At 60.9% G+C, this 20,144-nt stretch overlaps 1 protein-coding gene across 1 annotated transcript in view; it reads right to left on the bottom strand.

Moving 5' to 3' along the window:
- SDK1 (sidekick cell adhesion molecule 1) overlaps nucleotides 1-20,144 on the bottom strand; it is a 577,655-nt gene that overhangs the window by 55,712 nt on the left and 501,799 nt on the right. Inside the window, exons 21-25 of the mRNA XM_053656995.1 lie at nucleotides 16,656-16,847; nucleotides 13,319-13,440; nucleotides 4,674-4,783; nucleotides 3,078-3,228; nucleotides 2,280-2,517 (exon numbers count right to left, since the gene is read on the bottom strand). Of these exons, the coding sequence (XP_053512970.1) occupies nucleotides 2,280-2,517; nucleotides 3,078-3,228; nucleotides 4,674-4,783; nucleotides 13,319-13,440; nucleotides 16,656-16,847 (813 nt within the window). The remainder of the gene's footprint in view (nucleotides 1-2,279; nucleotides 2,518-3,077; nucleotides 3,229-4,673; nucleotides 4,784-13,318; nucleotides 13,441-16,655; nucleotides 16,848-20,144) is intronic.

Below are 20,144 nucleotides of genomic sequence, written 5' to 3'. Positions count from 1 at the left end.
CAGGACAGGGAGGCAGGACGTCAGACCAGGAGGGCTTGTGCTCCGTGCAGAGGTGGAGGGATTGAGGCCTTCCAGGACCACCGACGCTGCAGGGGTGCCGGACACGCCCCAAGTGCCACCAACGGCTGAGCACCAAGGTTCCTGCAGGGGAGATCTGCAGGGGGTGGGGGCTGCTGAGGGTCCTTTGCCAGCAGGAAGAATCCCTGACATTTGAACCACTCACACCTGCGAGTGAAGCTCAGTGAGCCTGCTGTTCAGGTTGGGACGAGGACCCCTGCTGGACTCCAGTGCTTCTTCCTGGAGAGCAGTGCCCTGGGCCAACATTCCCAGCTGAACCGACACTCGGTCAGCGGGAGAGGACAACTTTCCGCACGCCGCCGCTGTCCGAAGGAGGAAGAGGCGAAGTTCCGGGCGAGGAGCCTGCTCCACGGTGAGTGGCGGCCACGGAGGCACTGAACGGGCTGGCTCCTGCAGCTGAGCGCACGCACCCCCGTCCCGGTTCCCACCCAGGTGTGCCGGTGCCGGCTCATGGGGCGGCCGCACGGTCTTCCACCAGCCACATGGAGGTCCCGGTTTCCTCACATCGTCCCCAACTCTTGCTCTTGTCGGGAATTTTATTTCAGCCCCTGGGGGTGCGGTTCCGGGCTTCACCTCCCTGATGCTGGTGCGGTCGAGCCGCCTTTCCCACGCTGACTGGCTGTGTGTGCGTCATTTCTGTAGACATGTCTGGTCACATCTCCGTCCAGTGTTTCATGGGGCTGCCTTTGCGCTGTGGAGTTGTAAGGGTTTCTAAAAATACATGCTCTGGATGCTAGTTCCTCATCAGATATACGATTGATAGATACTTTCTACCACTGTGCGGATTTTTTTACACTCCTCATGGTATTCTTTGAAGCAGACAAGTTTTCATTTCGATGAACTCCAACGACTCTGTTGTTTTCTTTCGCTGCTTGTGCTTTTGAGTCTGGAATCAAGGGCTCCATCTGCTGCTCTTCTGGGAGTTTCTGGAACGGTCGCACTGCGTACGTTCAGGACCCGGACCACAGCCAGGCCCAGGCGTGGCGCCCGACAGACACAGGGGGCGTCCTGGGCCCTCCTGTGGACAGGGCTCGGGTCGCAGGGCCCTGCCTGTGTGCAGGGCCTTGGTCCTCACAGACGCACAGAGAGCCTGGGGGCCGATAGGCCCGTTCCCGGTGGCCCCCCAACTGAGTCCCAAAGCCACCAGGAGGGCTGCGGCCCCATCCATGGCCCCCACCCCCACTGGGGCCCCACGCCCACTCCCGCTGTCTGTCCCCTTGGTGCCTTGGTGTCTGCGGGGCCCCCTGTTTTTCTTAGGAACACATCAATAAAATTTAAATGTCAAAAATTCTATTTTATCCCTAATTTTCTAGTAAGTTAAAAAAAACATTTTACTGGTCTGCTTATTCCTGAAGGTAGACCCGCCCCCCCCAGACTTTTCCGAGGCCTCTTCCTGGTCCCGAAGGTCAGAGTGGAAGAGAGCAGAGCTTCCCCCAAGTCCCCGTGGCTCCGTGGCCCCGAGCTGAGCGCCCACACTGCCCTGCGGCTAGTCCGCAGAGGCGCTCCGCTGCCTTCCGTCTGTCGGTCCGTCTGCCCAAGGGCCCCAGCGCTCGCTGACAGGGCTCCCCTTGGCTCCAGCTGCTGTTGAAGCATTCCTGCCCCTGCGCCTCCTGACCCCCCGCCCCCCAGGGCCAGAGGGTAGAGAGAAATCGAGTCACACGTCAGCCCCACAGCCTGTGCATCTGGCACAACCCCCACTTGGAGCCTGCAACTGGGAGCAGACCAAGGTCAAGGTCAGCCTGTCCCATAACCTACATGTGCATCCTGACAATGGCCAGGCCAGGGCCAGGCCCACACGGCAGCATTGGTGGGGGCTGGGAACGAGCCACGAGGCCGAGGAGAGACCTTCCTCCCTGCTTCCCTGACCGTTCTCGCCTGGGCTCGTCGGTGCTGCTGGGACGACCTTGTCTGGTCCCACTTGACCCTGCCAGGGGAAGTCCCGAATGGCAGGGTCTCGGGTCTGCCTTAGGGGCCTCCACACGTGCCTGGTTGTCATCACTCGTGGTGACAATCATTCCTAATCACAGAAATGACAGCTGAGTTGGGCCCCTGGGGAACTCGTCGTCAAGTTCAAATTAGTGGCTGCAATGTAGTTGGACCCAAATTACCTTTGAGGGTGACTCCGTTCCTGGGCCAAGGCAGACAGGCCAGGAGGAGCCAGGGAGGAGCCTGTGAGGTTTGGGGCCCAGGGGCCGGCTCACCTGACTCGCGCGTGCGCCCCCGCACCACCTCGCTCCAGGGCCCAGCCCCGACGGCGTTGAAGGCCTGCATCTGCAGCTCGTACTCCGTCCACTCCTCCAGCTCCTCAATGGTGCACTCCCGCTCCAGCCGGTCGCTGAGGACGTGCGCCAGCGCAGGGGACTGCAGGTCTGCGCGCCAGTACCGGACCCTGTAGCCCACCGACTCCGGGTTCCCATTGTACTGGGAGTCGGGCAGGGGCTGGGGGAGGGGCCGCATGAGCTGGCGTCTCAGGGCCGCCCCTCCACGTCTCCCCCCGGGGGCCTGTCTTATGAGACCGATGCTGTGGACAGTATTTTTTGGGGGAAATGTTATTAGAAACTATGTTTTTTTCCCCTGGAACTTTTGTTCTGTTAATTAAAGGAAATCTTGTCAGTAAATTTGGCTGGATGTAATTTAAAAAAAAATAGGTGTTGGCTTAATTCTGTGGGGAATGTCCTGATTAAACATCCAGTGGGCTCTCTTACAAACTCCCACTTCCACGCCGACCTTGATTTGGGGCGCGTGGGTCCAGGCTGGGGCACCACTGGGCCTCGCCTGCTCGGTGCCTGGAAGCCCACGAGGGACATCCCTGATTAGTGAGAGAGGCGGGCCTGCTCTGAGCTCCGACGCCAACTGTAACCCCACACTTTATGGCTTAGTGGTGAGACCTGCCGTGACCGGTACAGAGGCGGGGCTGAGACCTCATGGGGCTCTGGGTTCACCTGTGCCCCCGGGGACAGCAGACCAGGCCCCCGTGGCCCCCTGGTCTCCCCACTCACCACCCAGCGCAGCCGCAGGCTGGTCTCGCTGGCGGTCCGGACAGTGACGCTGGTGGGAGCCACGTCCGGGGGGGCCTGCAGCGTCTGGATGACCCGGGAGGAAGGGCTGAAGGGGCTGGCACCGACCACATTCACCTGCCGCATCCGGAACCTGGAGGGACAGCCAGTGGCACACGTCACTCTGCAGCAGAGGGAGTCACTGAAGGTGAAAGACGAAGGAAAACAACCCCAGGGCTGTCTCGGGACGGGGCGGGGTGCTCAGGCGTGTGTCCGCCTGGATGTGCAGGCTGACGCTCAGGGGCGCCCTCTCCCTGCCTGGCTCGCACACTATGCGTACGGCCCTTTCTGCTAAAAGACCCTGACGAATGGCAAATCTGCTGCGAGCCAACGATCTCGAGTTCCCGAGAGAAGCACACAGGCCAGAGGCCTGTGCGTCCGCTGCCGTCTGCTGGCCCACGTTGAGGGCTGTGCCAGGGGTAGCGAGCTCCATCATGGTACTGCGGCAGCTCGCCCAGGGGCAGGTCTGCGGCCCGCTGTCTCCGTGACGACCACGGGCACCACGTTCCCGCCCCCACTGGTTCAGGGGAGGACGGCGGCCCCAGGACCCATGCCTGGGCCCCCCCAGAAACATCACAAAATAAACAAGTGAATAAAAGGCCATTCATGTCCAGGTTTTCAGCTCTGTCTCTGCTTTGTTTATATCTGCAACTACTTGAATCAAACTTTGTACAAGAAAACCAACCAAAGTGCACACACGTAGGCTTCCTAAGCTTCTGTGACTGGAAGGCAGGGATTCTGATCTCTACCTGCAGTTTCTGGCCTTAGAAATGGTTACCTGGCTGATGCCCATTTCACGGGGTCAGCCTTGAATCCTGATAGCTCATTTTACGTGAAACGCTTCCCGGAAGCCAAGTGAGCGGCACCCTGGTTCTTCTGCTCTAACCCCAGGAGGAGTGGTGAAGGGGATGGCAGCCGAGTGGCCCCCTCACCAGGTGTCCCTGCAAACCCTGACTGCAGGACTGGACGGAAGACTGCTCTTCACGAGACATCACTGCCCTCGGGCCCCTGAGCCAGTCCCTCGGGTGCCTTCCTTTCCTGCTCGGGTGAAGTGTGCTTGCCCTGTGGAACCAGGACATCACCCCCCGCACGTGTGGTGAGGGCTGGAAATCCGGCTGCCTCCCAGGGTCTTATGGGAAGTGACAGCATCACTGAAGCCTGTGGTCACATCACCTTCTGTCAAGGCCAGGGTGTAACTGCCTGGGCAGGTTTCAGGATCAAGAAGCAAAAGGTAAATGGTGTGTTAGGTGGCTGAGCCTGGGAGCAGCAGCAGAGGGGCGGGCTCTGTAAAGAAGGGCGGCACGGGTCTGACCACGGAGCCGCAAGCCCCTGTACGGGGCGTCTCGCAAGCTGGAGGGGATGGTGGACACTGCCGATGTCACATCGGGGTGACCACCCCCGGGAGAGACCGCACCATGCGCCTGGCTCCTGCTGGTGCAGTTTTTGGTGACTGCTGCTTGGGAGCGGCTCACCGGAACCCCGTGCCGGGTCTTGCTGTGGCCGACAGAGCCCCTGCCGGGGTGCCGCGGGCCCTCTCACCTGTAGTGCGTGTAGGGCGTGAGGTTCGGGATCTCCAGCGTCTGGGCATCGGGCTCGTTCTCCTCCTCGTACAGGCTGACCCACTCTTCCTCGTCCCCGATGGCCCCCACCTGTGGAAAGGAGCGTCCTGGGACCAGCTGGACCAGCCACGGTGGGGGTCTGGGCAGAGCCCCCGCATCTTCCACACGGGAGGTGGGTTGAGTGCTGCACACACACCCGCACCCTGGACGCCTGGGCCCTCGCCGTCCCCACCATGGCCTGGACCTCAGAGCGCAGTCCCGGGAGCGAACTGCTGGGGAGGACATCCTGCTGCCCCATCCTGCCTCCCATGGCAGTGAGGACTCAGGGAGGGTGACCTGGCCTCGTCCCACGCGTCCTCACTGAGGGTCCAGAGCCATGTCCACCGCGTGCTGACCAGGGAGGGCCCTGTCTGTCCTTTCACACCCAGTCCTTCCTGCCCAGCACACCCAAACACGCACCGCTGGCCGTGACAGGAGAAGAACTGGCACAGATGAGCGCTCGCAGCTTCCCGGGAGCCGGACCTGCAGGCCCAGCCCCATGGGGTGTGACGCCGCCTCTGGGCAGAGCTGACTCCGTCACACGCCAGTCCAGCAACACGCCCCGGGGGCTGCACCGCCTGTCTCCCAGCGTCGCCCTCACCTGGGTCTCTGGGGGTGTTTCCATGGGGCTCCGGCCCTTGCAGGAGCCCCAGACCTGACCCGGCCGCACCTTGTACAACTGCCCATTGCTGCCAGTGGCTGTTTCTAGGCCTGTGCTCGCCAATCTGACCCTGAGGTTTGCCAGGTGCGCTGGGGTCCGGGGGCCCGGCCTGGCCAGCCAGGAACCCCCAGCATCACCTGCAGGCGTCTGCACCACTGTCCAGCACACTGTGGAAGCTGCACAGGTTGTGTGGCTTGGGGGAGCTTTGTGGGCAAGGCTGCTCCCCGTGCTCCAGGGTCCCCGCGCCCAGGTTTGCCCTGCTGGTGGTCACTGCTGTCCCAGGGGTGTCTCGCTCCTCATCATACCTGGCAGTCCCCCAGGGTCGCGCCCAAACTTGGGGCCCAACCTGCTGGTTTAGGGCGAGGACGCACATGCACAGGCCACGGTCTCAGAGCCGGCACCGGGAGTGGGCTGTCTTGTGCCGAGCTCCAAAAGCACATATTACCGGAAACATAATTTCACTTGCAGACCTGCAGAGGAAACCTTGAATTCCCGCAATAAAAGGTTTACATTTTGATCTAAAAGACCAGGATTCTTTCTAGTGGGAAACAGAATTCCTTTCATTCTTGCTGGGCCCCTCCGGCTCCAGTGAGATCTCAAGGCCATCACGACGGAGCGTGCTAGAAGTGACCAGCTGCTCGCTAATGATGCTCTGGACACAGAAGTCCACAGAGCTCTTTAAAGATAAAACAAACCGGAACTCTGTGGGGAGGAAGCTGGATTCTCATGGTTTCTTCTTTTTCTTCCAAAGCTGACAAACAGCACTTTACCATCTTCATTACAAATGTGGAAACGCCACACACACACTGCAGGGACCCCTCGGCGGGCAGCGAGCGGTGGGCAGCGAGCGGCGGGCAGCGAGTGGTGGGCCTCACCAGGGAGTGCGCTGTGTCAGGAGTGGCCAGGAGACACTGCCTGGCCCAGGGCACTGCCCGGAGGGCCGTCTGCGCGCATGCGCTCACTTACTGCCCCGGCCCCACCCCTGCCCCACTGGGCCTCACCAGGCCTCCAGCCAGCTGCCTGGAGAGGGCCCTGCCATCAGCTGGGACCCCTGGGCTGGGCAGGACCTCCAACGTCCCTCCCCCAGGTGGGGTGACTACCCTGAGCTCCCCATAGAACAACCATTAACCTCCTGGAAAGGTAGCTGCAGACGGACAGACGGACACACAGACAGAGAAGCACACAGGGCTGCAGCTATGGAGGAGGGCGAGCGGGCCCGGTGGGGGCAGGCACCGTGCCCCTCCCGTCCGGAGGTCCGGGAGGAGGACACTGGGGGGGGGCCCACTGCTCAGAGCCTGCCACGCCAGTGCGCCCCCCGGGCTGGAAGTCTGGTGTGGGCAGGAAAACCTGCGTCGCAGAGTTGGCCAGTTGCCTCGTTCTGAGGGTGTCCCTGGGCCGGGCCCGAGGAAGCTTCCTGTGAGGCAGCTGGAGGGCTGGGAGGGTGGGGACAGCAGACCCCCTGAGAATAGCGCCTCTGGTGAGGGGCAGAGGGGGGCCAGGACAGGCCTGGGGGAGACCTCCTCTGGGCTGCTCACCGCGCCCTGGGGCCCCTGTGGGGCCACTGGCCCAGACTGTAAGCTTCCGTGCCGAGAACAGGGCGGCCGCTGGTCTTGCGGCTCCCTGATGTGTTTCTAGGACTCCCTACCCGTCAGCACCTCCCGCCGCCATCCTTCCCCCACTCCTGCTGCGAGGTACAAGCGGCCCCCCTGCGCTCTCTCCCCATCGACCACCTGCTTATCCTCTCTGTGGAAAACAACACCCGAGAACCAGTCTGAGATGGAGACCGAGCTGCCCTGCTGTCTCAGGCCTCAAACCTCTGGATGTTAAAACGGCAAAGTGACCTTTGTGTGGGGCCTACAGCAGCACTGTGCCCGGAGAACGCTTAGCAAGGGTAACAAGAAGGCAGGCATGTCGGCTGTCAGACTGCGAGTTGAACAGTGTTAGGACCCGCAGCACTGGGCCAGCTCGTCCGCACCCCCAGCTCCCCGTCTCCGGATGCTGCCGCCCCTCCCCCACCATCCCCCAAACGCCCCCCTCTGCCTCCCCATCAGAAGGCTCCTTGGGCTTCTGCCCATGTCGGCGCATCCTGACAGCTGTTCTCCTTGATCTCCAGTAAATGCCATTTGCCTCTCACTTTGAAAGGCCTTTTATTTTTAGGGTGACGTCTTCAAAGGGTGCCTGCCCTTCTCTCCCTCCTATGGGCCAGCAGGAACGCCTAGGCCTTCCCATGCCCGAGCTGGATTCCGCGTCCTTTCCTAAGACCTTGAGGTGGCAGGGCGGGTGGGGGGGGGGCCCGGGGAGGCAGGAGCAGAGGGGTGGGAGAGGCCCAGGGCCTGTGCAGCAGCCTGCGCTGGCCTGTGTGCTGCTGGGCACCTCAGCCTTGGTACCTATGAGCAAGGGCAGCAGTGGCTGCCGAGGGTCCTCGGGGCTCTAGAAGGTGAGGAGTGTGAAGTGCCCGGGACACCTGGCTGGTGGCACTGTGCTCAGAGACCAGGACATGCAGCTCCTTGGGGACAGTTTTGGACAGAAACAAACTAGCCCCAGCAAGGCCCCCCCAGGCTCTCGCACTGGCTCCAGCTCCCCTGCCGGTCTTGTCTCCACCGAGTCCTGCCTGAACCTGACTCTGCAGCCAGTTGGCCTCCCCGCAGGTGTACTGGCCACACTTTCAGTTGCTGCATTTGATGCCCTGGTACCTGCGCCCTGCTGGCCTGAGGGCCTGACCGGCCAGGATCGGCCAGGTCCTAGAGGCAGAAAACCTCGCCAGGAGCACACCTTGTAGGTGCAAAGCCCTAGCCTTCTCTGGCCCAACCGAAATCTCACCTCTTCTTTGATTATCCTAGTGGGTTACTCATTCGCTTTCTGACACGGGCGGAGCAACACTGTAACAATTCCCGAGAGTCTCATTTGTATCCATTGTTGGACTGGTCCCGTCTTCCCTTCTACATCGCCCCTCCCCCACAAAGAGTTGCTGCGGGGACGAGAACATTTTCATCCTCACAGCCTAGGGGACAGCATGACACCCGGAGCCCGTGGAACAGCAGACGCACAGTGGAAGTTTGCCAAGGGAGTGGGTGACTGAGCCAAATGGGTACAAACCCTGACGACCGACCGGAATGGGGAGACCTACGGGCCACTCTGAAAGCCCCGGAGGAGGAGGAGGAGGAGGAGGAGGAGGAGGAGGAGGAGGAGGCAGTCCTCAGGGAGAGCAGGGGACCCGGGCCCAAACGATCCTGTGTGTTTTGACAGCCGCGCTTTAGGTCCACGGCCACTTCTGTTTCCTGAGAATGAGATTTGTAGTAAAATGCTCCCCTCAGCCCCACTCGTGACTTTAAACATTTTATTTATTGATTTGAGAGAGAGAGAGAGGAAGAGGGAGGGAGGGGGAGAGGGAGAGAGAGACATCAGTGTGCTGTTCCACATATCTGTGCATTCGTTCATTGGTTTTCGAACGTGCCCTGGCTGGGGGTCAAACCCGAAACCTTGGCGCTTCAGGACGACGCTCCCACCAACACAGCCCCTGGACAGGGCCCTCTGTCCTGCTCCGGTTGCCACTTAGCCGCAGTCTCTCCCTCTCCGGTGGCGTTTTTAGAAGTCCCGTCACAGGCCCTGAAAGGATCTGACAGACTAATGAACAGAAAGGCCACTTGGAACCGCTCACCGGGCACAGACTCCCGTGCTGGCCGAGGAACGCAGAGGGAAGGCTCCGTGAGGGCGGGGTCACGGACGGGGGCCGACAGTGCGCACTCCGAAACACCCGAGTTCGCCCTGCTCGGTCACCCGCCACCACGGGGCTGGGCGAGGGCACGCGCTGTCCCGGGCAGAGCTGCAGCTGGCCTTGGCAGACGGCCCCCGGTGGCTGTGTCATTATTGAAGCAGAGCCTGCTACAGCCCTCTGGGCATTTGAGACAGACGACTCAGAAATAAGGTCACCCCCTTTCTTATTAAGAAGAAATCCGACCGCACCAGGGGCACGGTGGCTGAGATGCCGACTTGCTAATCGGAGGCTCCCAGCAGCCCTAACAGCCTCGCAACGAGGGAGGGAGGGGACGCAAGTACAGTCAGAAATCCCAGCTCCGGCTCTCGAAGTGATGAGAGGAAGACCTTCTGGCCTACGGTGCTGCAGGAGACGGAACACACTAGGATTTCCTTCCCATCGGAGCGGACAGGTGGCCAGGGCCACTTCAGTAAACCAAGGATGGGAACTACCAAAAACGCAGGTCAGGGAAGCCGGATTTGGCGGTTTTCAAGCTGTGGGACCTTTGCTTCTATCTGAGCGAATTCTCAGTGCCAGCAGCTTGACTCTCAGCAGGCACTCAGGGTGCCCTGGGGGCTGCTGCTGGCCCCTGCCTGCTGGGCGCTCAGCCCCTCTGACTGCAGTCAGCCTGGTCCTCGGTAGGGCCTGCTCCGGGGCGCTCAAGTCTCCAGGTGTTTTCTGGGTGTGGCCGGCCTTGGCTTCCCAGGCCTCCCTGCATGTGGCCTTTTCTCTGAGGCTGCACCACAGCGAGCGACAGCCTCACGGACCCGGGAGTGCCAGTGATCACCACACGCTCATTGTCTGAGTCGCACGCTCCGTGAGCTGCCCTTCGCCCACGGCGGCGGCAGGAAGCCTGGGCCGGGCGAGGCTGCACTGCTCGTCCAGTGTGCCAGCTCCCTGCCCTGGTCCCACCCCACCTGCGGGACGGCTCATCACGGAGGTGCCTCGCGCCCTGCATTGGCACCGAGCTCTGACAGTCACCCTGTCGCTCCCTGACCTGTGGCTGCACAGATCCTACGGTCCCAGCAGGCCCTGTCCCTCAGGCAGCCCGGCCTGTGTGTGTGGGACGCTGGAATGAGGAGGCCAAGCTGGGGCGCTGGGTGTCCTACTCCAAGGAGCCGTAGGTTTTTCCGAGCCTCAGCACTGGGGGATCCTTGCCATTTTATGACTTGTAAAGAGAAAAAACCCACTGAAACTACACACCCAGGGAAGTGGAAAACTTAGAGGCTGATTTCAGGGGAGTGATGTGTTTCTGGGGCACCCGCCCTCTTATCCAGGGAAGGGCCTCACGAGCAAAGCCTCCCCAGCCCACAGCCTCCTGCTCTCGTTCCCAGGCTGTGCTGTTGGCCCTGCTCCTCTGAAAGCCTTCCCCAGGTGCTAGAGGCGGGCTGGCGTTCCATGTCTCACTGCCACCCCAGGGTTCCGCACGGGGCTGGACCAGAGCAGGGCGGTGCACGCAGGGGGAAGCAGCAGGACAGGCAGCAAACCCAGCCGCCAGGAGCTCGAGCATCACCACCAAGTCCCAACAAGGCACGGGGCTTTCAGAGTGGGGGTGGGGGGCAGATGAGGCACAAGGGGAAGCCCTGGGTGGTGGGGGCTTCAGCCTGAGACCAGGGAAGGCAGGTTCCCTCGTGGGCCAAGACAGCACCTTCCTGGAGCTCAGGGCCAGGGGGCTTTGCTGGGAGAGGCCTTGGCTCCAGGACACGATGGGGGAGCAGAGCGCCTGCCACCCAGGACTTGGCTCACAGGTGAGCCCTTGAGCACACAGACGTGAAACAAAGCCCAGCTGCCCACCCGTCAGCACCCTTGGGAGGTGGACAAAGTCAGTGTACTGCCTGCCTCCTCCCGGGAATGACAACCGGTGACATTGCGTGGACACCACCAGGCCCCCGGGGCCTCTGTAAATGCCTTGCCCGCGGTGCCCAGGCACTGGGCGCTCCATCCCCACTGCTCCTTCGTTGCCCGAGGCTGCAGTCAGCAGTCCTGAGCTGGGTTTTATGAGCCCATAATACCCCCTGGAACAGCGCCTTTTAAGCAAATGGCTACTAGCACACACAAATGAGCAGTAAGTGGGCTTTCTCTCCCTTGCATTTTCGGAATGCAAACAGTTTTGTCTGCCCCTGAGGTGTTAGCACCAGCATCCGCATCCCAGAGCCCTGCAGGGAGCTGCTGAGAGGCCCAGGTGCGGTGCCGGCCACTAGAGCAGAGCCAACAGCTGTGCATGCGGGGCCGGCGGCAGGGTGGCAGGGCGGCAGGCGGAGATGTGCCTTCGCATCTGCCTTTATGGAGCTCCGGGCAAGCACGGGAGAGTTCTGCTCACTCTGTGGTTAAAGGTCACTAATTATGCAAAGCATTACTGAATCAGAAACCCCTATAAAAGCTGCTTTAAAAAATTTGAAGCCCCATCAGCTCATTGCAGGCCCGTCCACGGGCTCACCAGTGATGGGACCTTTTTTTCCATAACTCACCATGAGCACTCTGACTGCCACAGACTTGCCGGCACACTTTAAAGTGGCCAGAATTGAAAGGAAATTTTTTGCAACGTGCAAATGTGACTGGGAAGCAGCTCACAGGGTAAGAAAGTACATCCTGACCTGCCAGGGAGAGCTCCCGCGGGGGCGGCGAGCCTCGTGGTGGTGCCTGGAGATGTTTGAGGGTCCTCGCAGCCCTCTGGGCGCTCTGTCCCCTCCTCAGCATTCTGCCAGCATCCTGAGCAAGTCGCAGTGACGCCACCTCCCTGCTCTCCTGTGGCCACTGCTTGCTGGACTGCAAGCCTGAGACCCACCCTCTCGGAACGCCTGCCCAGGGCGGCACAGAGCAGGAGCCCGCCCCCTTCCTCGTGAGAGCCTCCCTGGTGAGAGGGAACTCGGGGTCTGGCTGCAGCACAGGAAGTCTGGCGTCCACTCAAGGGGCCTCGGGCGTGGGGTGCTCCAGCAGGCGTCCCCTGCATGGGTTGCAGGCTCAGGGCCCCACTGCACTGGATTTGGGAGTGGTGGGGCCCTGAGCCTGGACTGGGGGACACGCCGGGGAGAGCTCTGTGGGGCTTCCTGGAGGACAGGACATGGCGGCGTGCGCCGGGCACATGTGTGCACGAGTGCTCGTGTGCATGTGTGTGCCTGTCGGTGTGCACGTGCACCGAAAGGGTGAACCCGACACCCGAAGGGGGCTTGGAAGATGGGGCCAGGGAGCAGGGAGGACGCCTCTGCATGCACCCTTTTAACACTTTTACCTTGAGATCACATGAGTGAGTGGTAGGCTTGGAAGGAAATGAAATAAAAAGTGTTCTAACAATTTGTTAAAAAGTGAAATCATTTTTAAAGAGAACATTCACTAAAGATGGAAGCTAAAGAAAAAAAAACCAAACCAAGCCCCTGAAATGAAAGAACCCAGTTTTGTGTGAAGCCGCGACTGAACCACACAGAGAAAGGGGTTTCCGCCGCATGTCCGCGGTGTAGTGCAGTCTGGGGACAAAGGCTTAACTCGCATTCAGTGGCCTCATTGTTCGTGGCTCCGCTGGAATTACAACACTGAGCCTCTCACACAATGGTAGGAAACAGATAATGGGTAATTATGTTAATATTTCTACAAAGCACAATTTTAGTGCACGGGAAAAGGTATTTAAAATATGAACTCGAAGTAAAACCATCTTAAATTGGAATTGGAATTACCAGTGTGAACTTGTGGTGCTTCAGAGAGTGTGTATTGTCCCTCTCTGTCCCCTGGGCAGGTCTGAAGCAGTGACCAGCAGAAGCGATAGACACTCCCGCCAGCCCTCAGTGCCGGGCGTACTTGGCAGCTCACGGTGACGCGGCGTTGGAGACCGGTCAGCTGCGCTCTCCAACTCGGGGTTCCCCTTTGCAGCCACGGCGTGAAGTGCAGGCCTTATCCCCACCCTCCTGTCGCCCATGAGACCTCAGTCTGACCTCTCAGTTCTCCGTTTCTGTCTGCATCCCACCCCAGCATCCCCACGGGCTGGGTCTCTGATCCCCCTCCAGTCACGGGCCACCCCACCACGCCCCCTGCATCAGACCACGCCCCCGCGTCAGGCCACGCCCCCTGCGTCAGCTCCGTCCTGCTGCTGAACTGACCACTGCGAAGGCGCCAACCGAACCCAGCTGCCCGTGCCCCACTGCCTGGGAGCCCCGGCTCCCCCATTCCTCGAGGCCCATACCTGCCCCTCTACGACCCATCTGGAGATGGACGTCTTCCCGTCGTAGCCTGGCCGGAACTGCAGGGTGGCTGAGCGGGGGCTGATGTTGGAAATGACCAGGTTCGATGGGGCACCAGGAAGTTCTAGGGGGAAACGAGAGAAGAAAGGGAGAGAGTTAAATTCCTAGTTTAGGAAACATATCAAACGTGTTAGCAAGTAAACACTTTCAGAAACCGCAAAGGTGAGAAGCAGAGCTTTCCCGGACCATGGTCAGAGCGACTCGTGCTTCAATAGGGCCGCCTACTGTGCCCTGAGCCATGGGAAATAGCATCAGGAGACCTTAGTGTGGCCTCCCAGATGACACACTGGGAAAGTGGGGACTGTCCCTGCACAGAGTGGCAGTGTTGGCTCCTGCTGAAAGGACACTTGTTGGATGGAGAGCTGGTGAATGGCCAGCCCCTCACACAACACAAGGACAGGGTGCCCGCCCTCCCTGCAGAATGGCCGGTGGGTGGCGCCTGGGGAAGGGAGCTGGGGAAGGGGGTGGAGGCGCGCACACGCAGAGTCCCCAGGCAGTGTGACACAGGCAGGTGGGCAGGTGCCCAGCCTTAGGCTTCCTGGGCCTGGTTTCCAAGACAACCGATCAGGTAAAAGTGCAGAACTCTTCCCACTCTGCCGTGTGCGGTTGCTGTGGCAACTAAATAAGGGGAGGGTGTGTTCCGAAGGACTCCTGCACCTGAGGTTCCTTTGGTAGGCTCCTCCCCCCAGAGCCCAGCTCTCTGGGAATCGACAGGCTGTGAGTTCTGAATGACAGAGGGTGTGCAGCACCAGCCTTTCTGAGGGCGGGAGCAGTAAGGAGCAAAGAGATGCTGCGCGGGCAGAGAAGGGCCTGCGGGCCATGTGGTCTCTGAGGACTGGCCTCCGGACTCGCTGTTGCCCTGGGCGTTTAAAACCAGCCTGGTGGAACCGGAACCTGTCAGTTTGGGGGCCCTCATAGGCAGCGGCTCTGGGACCTCAAGGAGCCTTTTCATATCTGGTTTCATAAACGTGAAGCAGAAAATGGTTATATCAAAGGACAAATGACTCCTGTTTTTTTATACTTCTGAGTGCCCCCCCCCATTCTTAACCTGGTCCTCCAGCCACTGACAGTGTGGACTGCAAGCGCAGCGAATGGGGCGCAACCCCCAAAGTGCAGCACCCAGACTCTCCTCCTGGTTAATGCTGGGCCTCCCAGGGGGTCTTGGCGTCCGCCTCCAGCTTCAGGGGACCCGACCCAAATGCTGCGTCCACCGGGGTGGTCCCAGGCCACAGCCCAGCTAGGGCCCCGCAGTCCCGGGCAGTGCAGGTTCCCCCACCTGCCGGACAGTGTCCGGGACGCCCCGGGAGACCTGCGTCCACACTCGTGGGTGGTGGGTGGTGGGCTGGCCTCAGGAGTTGTAGGTGAGCTCCTCCTGACCAACCGAGCCTCAGGCCACCCCATCGCCGCTGCCTGCTGAAGTGCTGAGGGCACTGTGAATGTGATCCTTGGGGACTGGCTGCTTGTGTAGAATAAAATGGGTCTTTCTGCAAGCCAGAGACTTCTTTCTTAAAATAATGTATTTGTTTTGTTGACGCCTTTTAAAAGGTACCAGGCTCTCTCAGCATGGGGTCCCGCCCAGCACCCTGGGCCGCACCCAAGACCTTGCTCCACAGGCGGATTCTCTGGGCCCTGGAGGAGAAACTGGCCAGGTGGGAGGGTGAGGGGAGCAGTCATCGCTTTCTGAAGAAGCCCCAGTGACTGGCGCATGACGGGGCTGGAACTGCTGCCTTAGCAGGGGACGATGGTGATGTTGGTGGACAGGAGACTTACTTTGGGACACTGTGGGGCTCAAGGCTCCCCTGCTGGCAGAGCAGGTCAATGGCTTCTAGAAAGTTTTGAGAGGGGCGTAGTACCCAGAGGAGAGGCAACCAGCCCTTTCCGCCCGCCCCCACCACCCAGGACCGGGGCCTGCCGAGCTCGCGCCCAGGGCCGTGCCTGTGTGGAGGGGGGTGGGGGCGGACACACGGCCTCTGGGGGCCGTTACTGCCTGTGCCTCATTTGTCCTGTCTTCCCTTCAGTCACCCACACCACCCTCCCGGGACAGTCGTCAGCTGTGGGCACGGTGCTGGGTGGGGTTCTACCACATGGGGTGGGTGCTGGCGTCGAAGGGCCCTCTCAGCCCCACTGAGGGAGGCCAGAATGAGTCACGGTGACACCTTTCAGGTGGCGTGAGACCTGCGGCCCACGTGGCCACAGATGGACCTGAGAGCCCGTCTTGCTTTCTGACAGCGGGCTTCTCGGAGGAGCACTGGTGTCTTCAAAGGAAGCTTTGACGCGGGGGCAGAAAGCTGAGTGGCAGTCTGCCAAACGGAGAGGAGCGCGCTGCCACCTCAGGGGACGTGCGTTTCAGAGGCACGGGGCAGCGGCTGCCACCCACACCCACAGCACCGAGCAATCACGTGCATCGGCGGCCGGCCCGGCCGACGGCCCCTCATGCTCTAGACGCCCCCCTCTCCGCGCCTCTTTTCCTCCCCCTTCCCCGTGCTTTTTCTTCTCTCACCCCCAGTTCTCGCTGTTCCGTTGAATGAATCGAGTTTCACACTTCTCGCTGCATGAGAAAAGGGGCTCTATGGCAAACAACCTGTTGGGGTGATGCGGTCACAGCCCCCACAGCAGGCTGTGGGCATCGCCCCGCCTGCACCTTCTTTAGAGTGAGCATGTGGAGCGCACCCCCCAGTTCTGTGGTTCTAGTGGGCACCCCCGCGAGACACTGCTGAGCCATCTGCAGGCCCGCGCACCCCGAGGCCGTGAGCGGGCACCTTCCTTCCGGCCCCTGCCTAACCCCCAAAGCATCAGAGGAACGCGATGCCGCTGTTCTCCACAGCACGTGCAGCCTTCTCCCTGGCAGTTGTCGTCACTGCGGCTCAGACAAACTCCAATTCTCATGAAAATTTCTATAGGTTTGGACATTTCTTTCACAAACTCTGCTCTTAATTCTCATCTCAGCATTTCCTGTCTCTCTGCATTTGCCTTCTGTGCAGTGTCCCAGGAGGTGGCCCTGGTGCCAGCCCCCTGCTCCCCCCCGAAGACTTCCCGTCACCCCCCCCCCAGCACCACCAGTCCGTGCCCGTCACCCTCATCCCTACCAAGAGAGGTCAGGCCCCGCCCTCACCCCTCTGAGAGAGGTCAGGCCCTGATCAGACGACACCAGCAGACTGCTCGTCATCACTCACCTACCCCACCATCCCCACAGGATGCCGACACCCCCCCTTGAAGGCAGGTCCCCTCGGAGGTCAGAGCTCTGAGTGTGGGGGGGCGTAGCTGCCTGTTCTCACTGACCTGGGGGCACGCCAGAGGAAATGGTGGATGAGCTTGCCACGCCGGCACCTGCCGCAGTGAGGGCGGCCACGTCAATGGTGTAGGTGGTGAGAGAAGACAGCCCTCGGATTTTGTACTCGTGCGTCGTGCTGTTGAGAGTGTCCTCGAGCCGAGAGTCATTCCTGCCGTACACCTCCCAGGAGACCCGATAGCCTAGGGGGATGCACACAGTGAGCTGGGGGTCTCCTGACGCCAAGGGCAGGGGCTAGAGGCTGCGGCCCTGCCTCGGAGCTGCGGAGGTCCCATGAGAAGCTGCTGCCCTTGGGGTCAGGCCTCTGCCCTGCCCACCCCCTGGGAAACCTCCATCGCCCCACTTCTTAGCCCGGGCCACCTATCTCCCGTGACATGTGACCTACAGGGGACAGGGCTGGCCTGACACATTGGCCACCTCTGTACCTGGCACAGGGACTGAGGTCGATAACTAACTGCCAGCCTGCAGCGCGCGATTTAACCTCCTCTCGTCAAATGATGGATGTGCTCCGGCAGTATTTCCATTTTTATAAGCTCATATTTTCATTACACGGGGCCCTAAATCAGCAGCTGGCTCCTGGCTGCACCTGATTTGTGGACCCGCTGCCCCTCGCTCCCCCAGGAGTGACGAATTGACGCCTTCACCGCACGGGGTGTTGGCTTCCAAAGTGGCCCCGTGCCCGAGGCCCGAGCGTCCTTCCAGCTCTGACCCCCCTTTTCGAGCCTGTTTTCCTCGTCCAATCTGAGTTTCCCTTTCCCCTGTTCAGTCTGGCAGGGCCTCGGAATCACAGTTCATTCAACCTCGGGTCCCTGGGGATTGGGGCTCAGAGAAGAAAGGCCCCGGCGGCTCCTGCGCCAGCCCCCCACCCTCAGGCGCTGATGTGGCCAGAGGACCCTGTCCTGTGGGGAGGGGCCAGTGGCGGAAAGCACTCCTGGCCCCAAGGCAGAGGGAAACCGCTAAAAACTCTTTTTCTCCCTTCTTTCCAGTCAATAGACTCGTGGACACCGGCGCCTTAGGAGGCGTCTTAACGCTCCTGCTCGTTCTGATGGAAGCGATAAATAGTCAGGAACTTGACTTTGAGTAAACGAGGATGGAGAGGGCACAGTCTCGGGACTTTGATATTAAAAAAAGTTAACGTCAGAAGCCACTGCCTGCCTGCCGCTTCTCAGTGCCTCAGGCCCCAACGGCTTCTGTGCTCAGTCACGGGGCTCCCACGCTGGAGGCACCAGGGGCAAGGCAGGGAGAGGGCGGCCCTCATCACTGGGTGCCCCAGTACACATCGGAGCTCCCCAAATTCCAGTGGCTGCTGGCTGTCTGAAGAAGGCTGCTCCCAGCTTCTGGGCCCCTGCCCAGGCCTCCACCCCAGATAACCTGTCCCAGCCTTGTCACCGTGGCCCCTGCCCAGGCCCCCTTTCCCCCCAGAACTGCTAAAGCTCTGGCTGCAGGACCCAGCCTGCCTGCCTGGCCGTGTCTCCCAGGTGACCTCTCACCACTGTCCTTCTCCGCTCCCACCGGACTCCAGACCACATTATAGTCTCGCCCTCCTTGCTTGCCGCCACTCTGACCAGAGTCCCTCCTTCTCCCAGCATTAAAGTCAGGGATGCACCCAAATCAGTCAGCTCTTCTCTTCTGGTTAATCCAGAACTTGGGAATTAATTGCATAATTAAAAAAGGAGACAAACCTGCCAAGCAACCGTGTTAATCATGGCATGCACAGAGTGCTGATGGTGTCCCGGGGGGCCAGGCCCTTCACATACATCCACTCCTTCTCTCCCCAGGACAGCCCTCCAGAGCGGAGCCGCCGCCGCCCCGTTTACAAGGGAGAGGAGCCGGCCTGGGGAGCTGGAGAGTGTGCCGTGATGGGCAGGGTTCACCCGCCTCCCCTGGCCTCCCACTCTCCGGGGTCTGGATGTATGCAAGCAACCGGGAAAGCTGCCCTGGACCTTGGTGGGTTACCCCTGGGAAACTGAAATAGTTTGGTACTGGGGTCTCTTCAGCATGCACGGGGAGAGAAGCCTTTGTTGGTGCGACAACCTTGTCAGACAATTTTGTTTGTTTGAAAGTGGTTCTCCATCGAAATTTTCTGAATGACAGCATCTTGTGCGGCCATTCCAGCATCTCTGGCCGACTGTAGAGAGAGGCTTTATCACATGGAAACAGACCTGTGGCTGCTACAGTTCTTACGAACACAAACCAAGCTGAATGGGCAGCGGAAAAGTCCACCAGCTCCCGCAGGGCCCGTGAGAACACTGGCACGTGGGAGAGGCCTGCCGGGCGCAGACAGAGGGCAGGTGGGGCTCTTGCACGCCCACAGACAGGGCCGTGGCGGGCGGCAGGTTCAAGGCCCTCTGGTTTGCACACAGCTTTGGGGACCTTGTGGGTTGTTCTTGGCTGCAATGTTTCATGTGGCTCCTGCCTGTGGGTGGGGGTGGGGAGACGAGGAGAGAGGAGAGACCCAGGAGGCAGTGCCTTCCACTGGTGCCCTGCCTACTCCCAATGGCCGCCTAACTGAGACTAACGACCCGGGGAGCTTCAGAAATAATTTTCTGTTGATCCGAAGTAAATTCTCTGCGAGAGAGCAGTGCATCCAATCACAAACTGTCCGTGTGCATCCAGGCCCTCATAAATCAGAGTGTTTGAAGACGCTGACTCACAGTGTGGGCGAGATGGGCTCTGCTGGGGTGGGGCTGTCCTGCTCGGCCCCCTCTCTGGGCCCCGAGAGAAAACCAGGCCCAGGCGACGCTCGCCCCCATGACGCCGTGCGGCTCCCTGCAGGCGTCCGGAACGTGAAGTGGCCCCGCGCACAGAGGACTGCACTGAAGGCCAGCGCCTGCCCCCTGCCTTTGACGGCAGACAGCCACGGCATTCCCAGGAGCCTCTGGAGGGCCGGCCGCTGGAGCCGCGTCGATGCACCTGGCAGTGGCCGCTGGGGGCAGGTCCGCTGCCACGGTGAACAGCCCGCCTTCAGCGGGAATAGGCCTTCGCGGTCCTGCCGGCAGGCCACAGACAGCGGAGAGGGTTCGGGGTGTGCACTGTGGTTGGGGCAGAGTGTGTGGTGCCAAGGAGAGTGGCACCGAGGGCAGCGGTGCCTGGGGGGGTGGTGCGAGGGACCCCATCCTTAAAACGTTCATGTGAGCCCTCGTGCTCACCAGGGCCAGGTGGAGCTCACACTGTGCACCTGCACTCAGGGAAGCCCTCGTGTGGGAGCTGTCCGCCAGGGTCCCGCCCGATTCGGAACCAGGAGACTGAATGCCACGAGAGCCCAGCAGGCAGAGGGGGCCCTGCCTCCTGCCAGGCATCGCCTCTGAATCCCCGGAGCGAGCAGCTCGCACCGGGCCGCAAGGCTTGTCCCCGTGGCTCGGAGCCGGGACGCCCCTCCTCCCAAACGCAGGCCCTGCGGAGTCCGCTGTGTGGGCTTGTCTGTCTGTTCCTGCCACCTGGCGTGGCCGGAGCCGAGCCATCCCGAGGTCTGCAGGCGC

This window comes from Artibeus jamaicensis, unplaced genomic scaffold (genome assembly GCF_021234435.1).
Source record: "Artibeus jamaicensis isolate MK-2021 breed Jamaican fruit bat unplaced genomic scaffold, CSHL_Jam_final scaffold_3151, whole genome shotgun sequence".
In the NCBI taxonomy this organism is placed as follows: Eukaryota; Metazoa; Chordata; class Mammalia; order Chiroptera; family Phyllostomidae; genus Artibeus; species Artibeus jamaicensis.
This window is presented reverse-complemented; position numbering and strand designations above follow the sequence as displayed.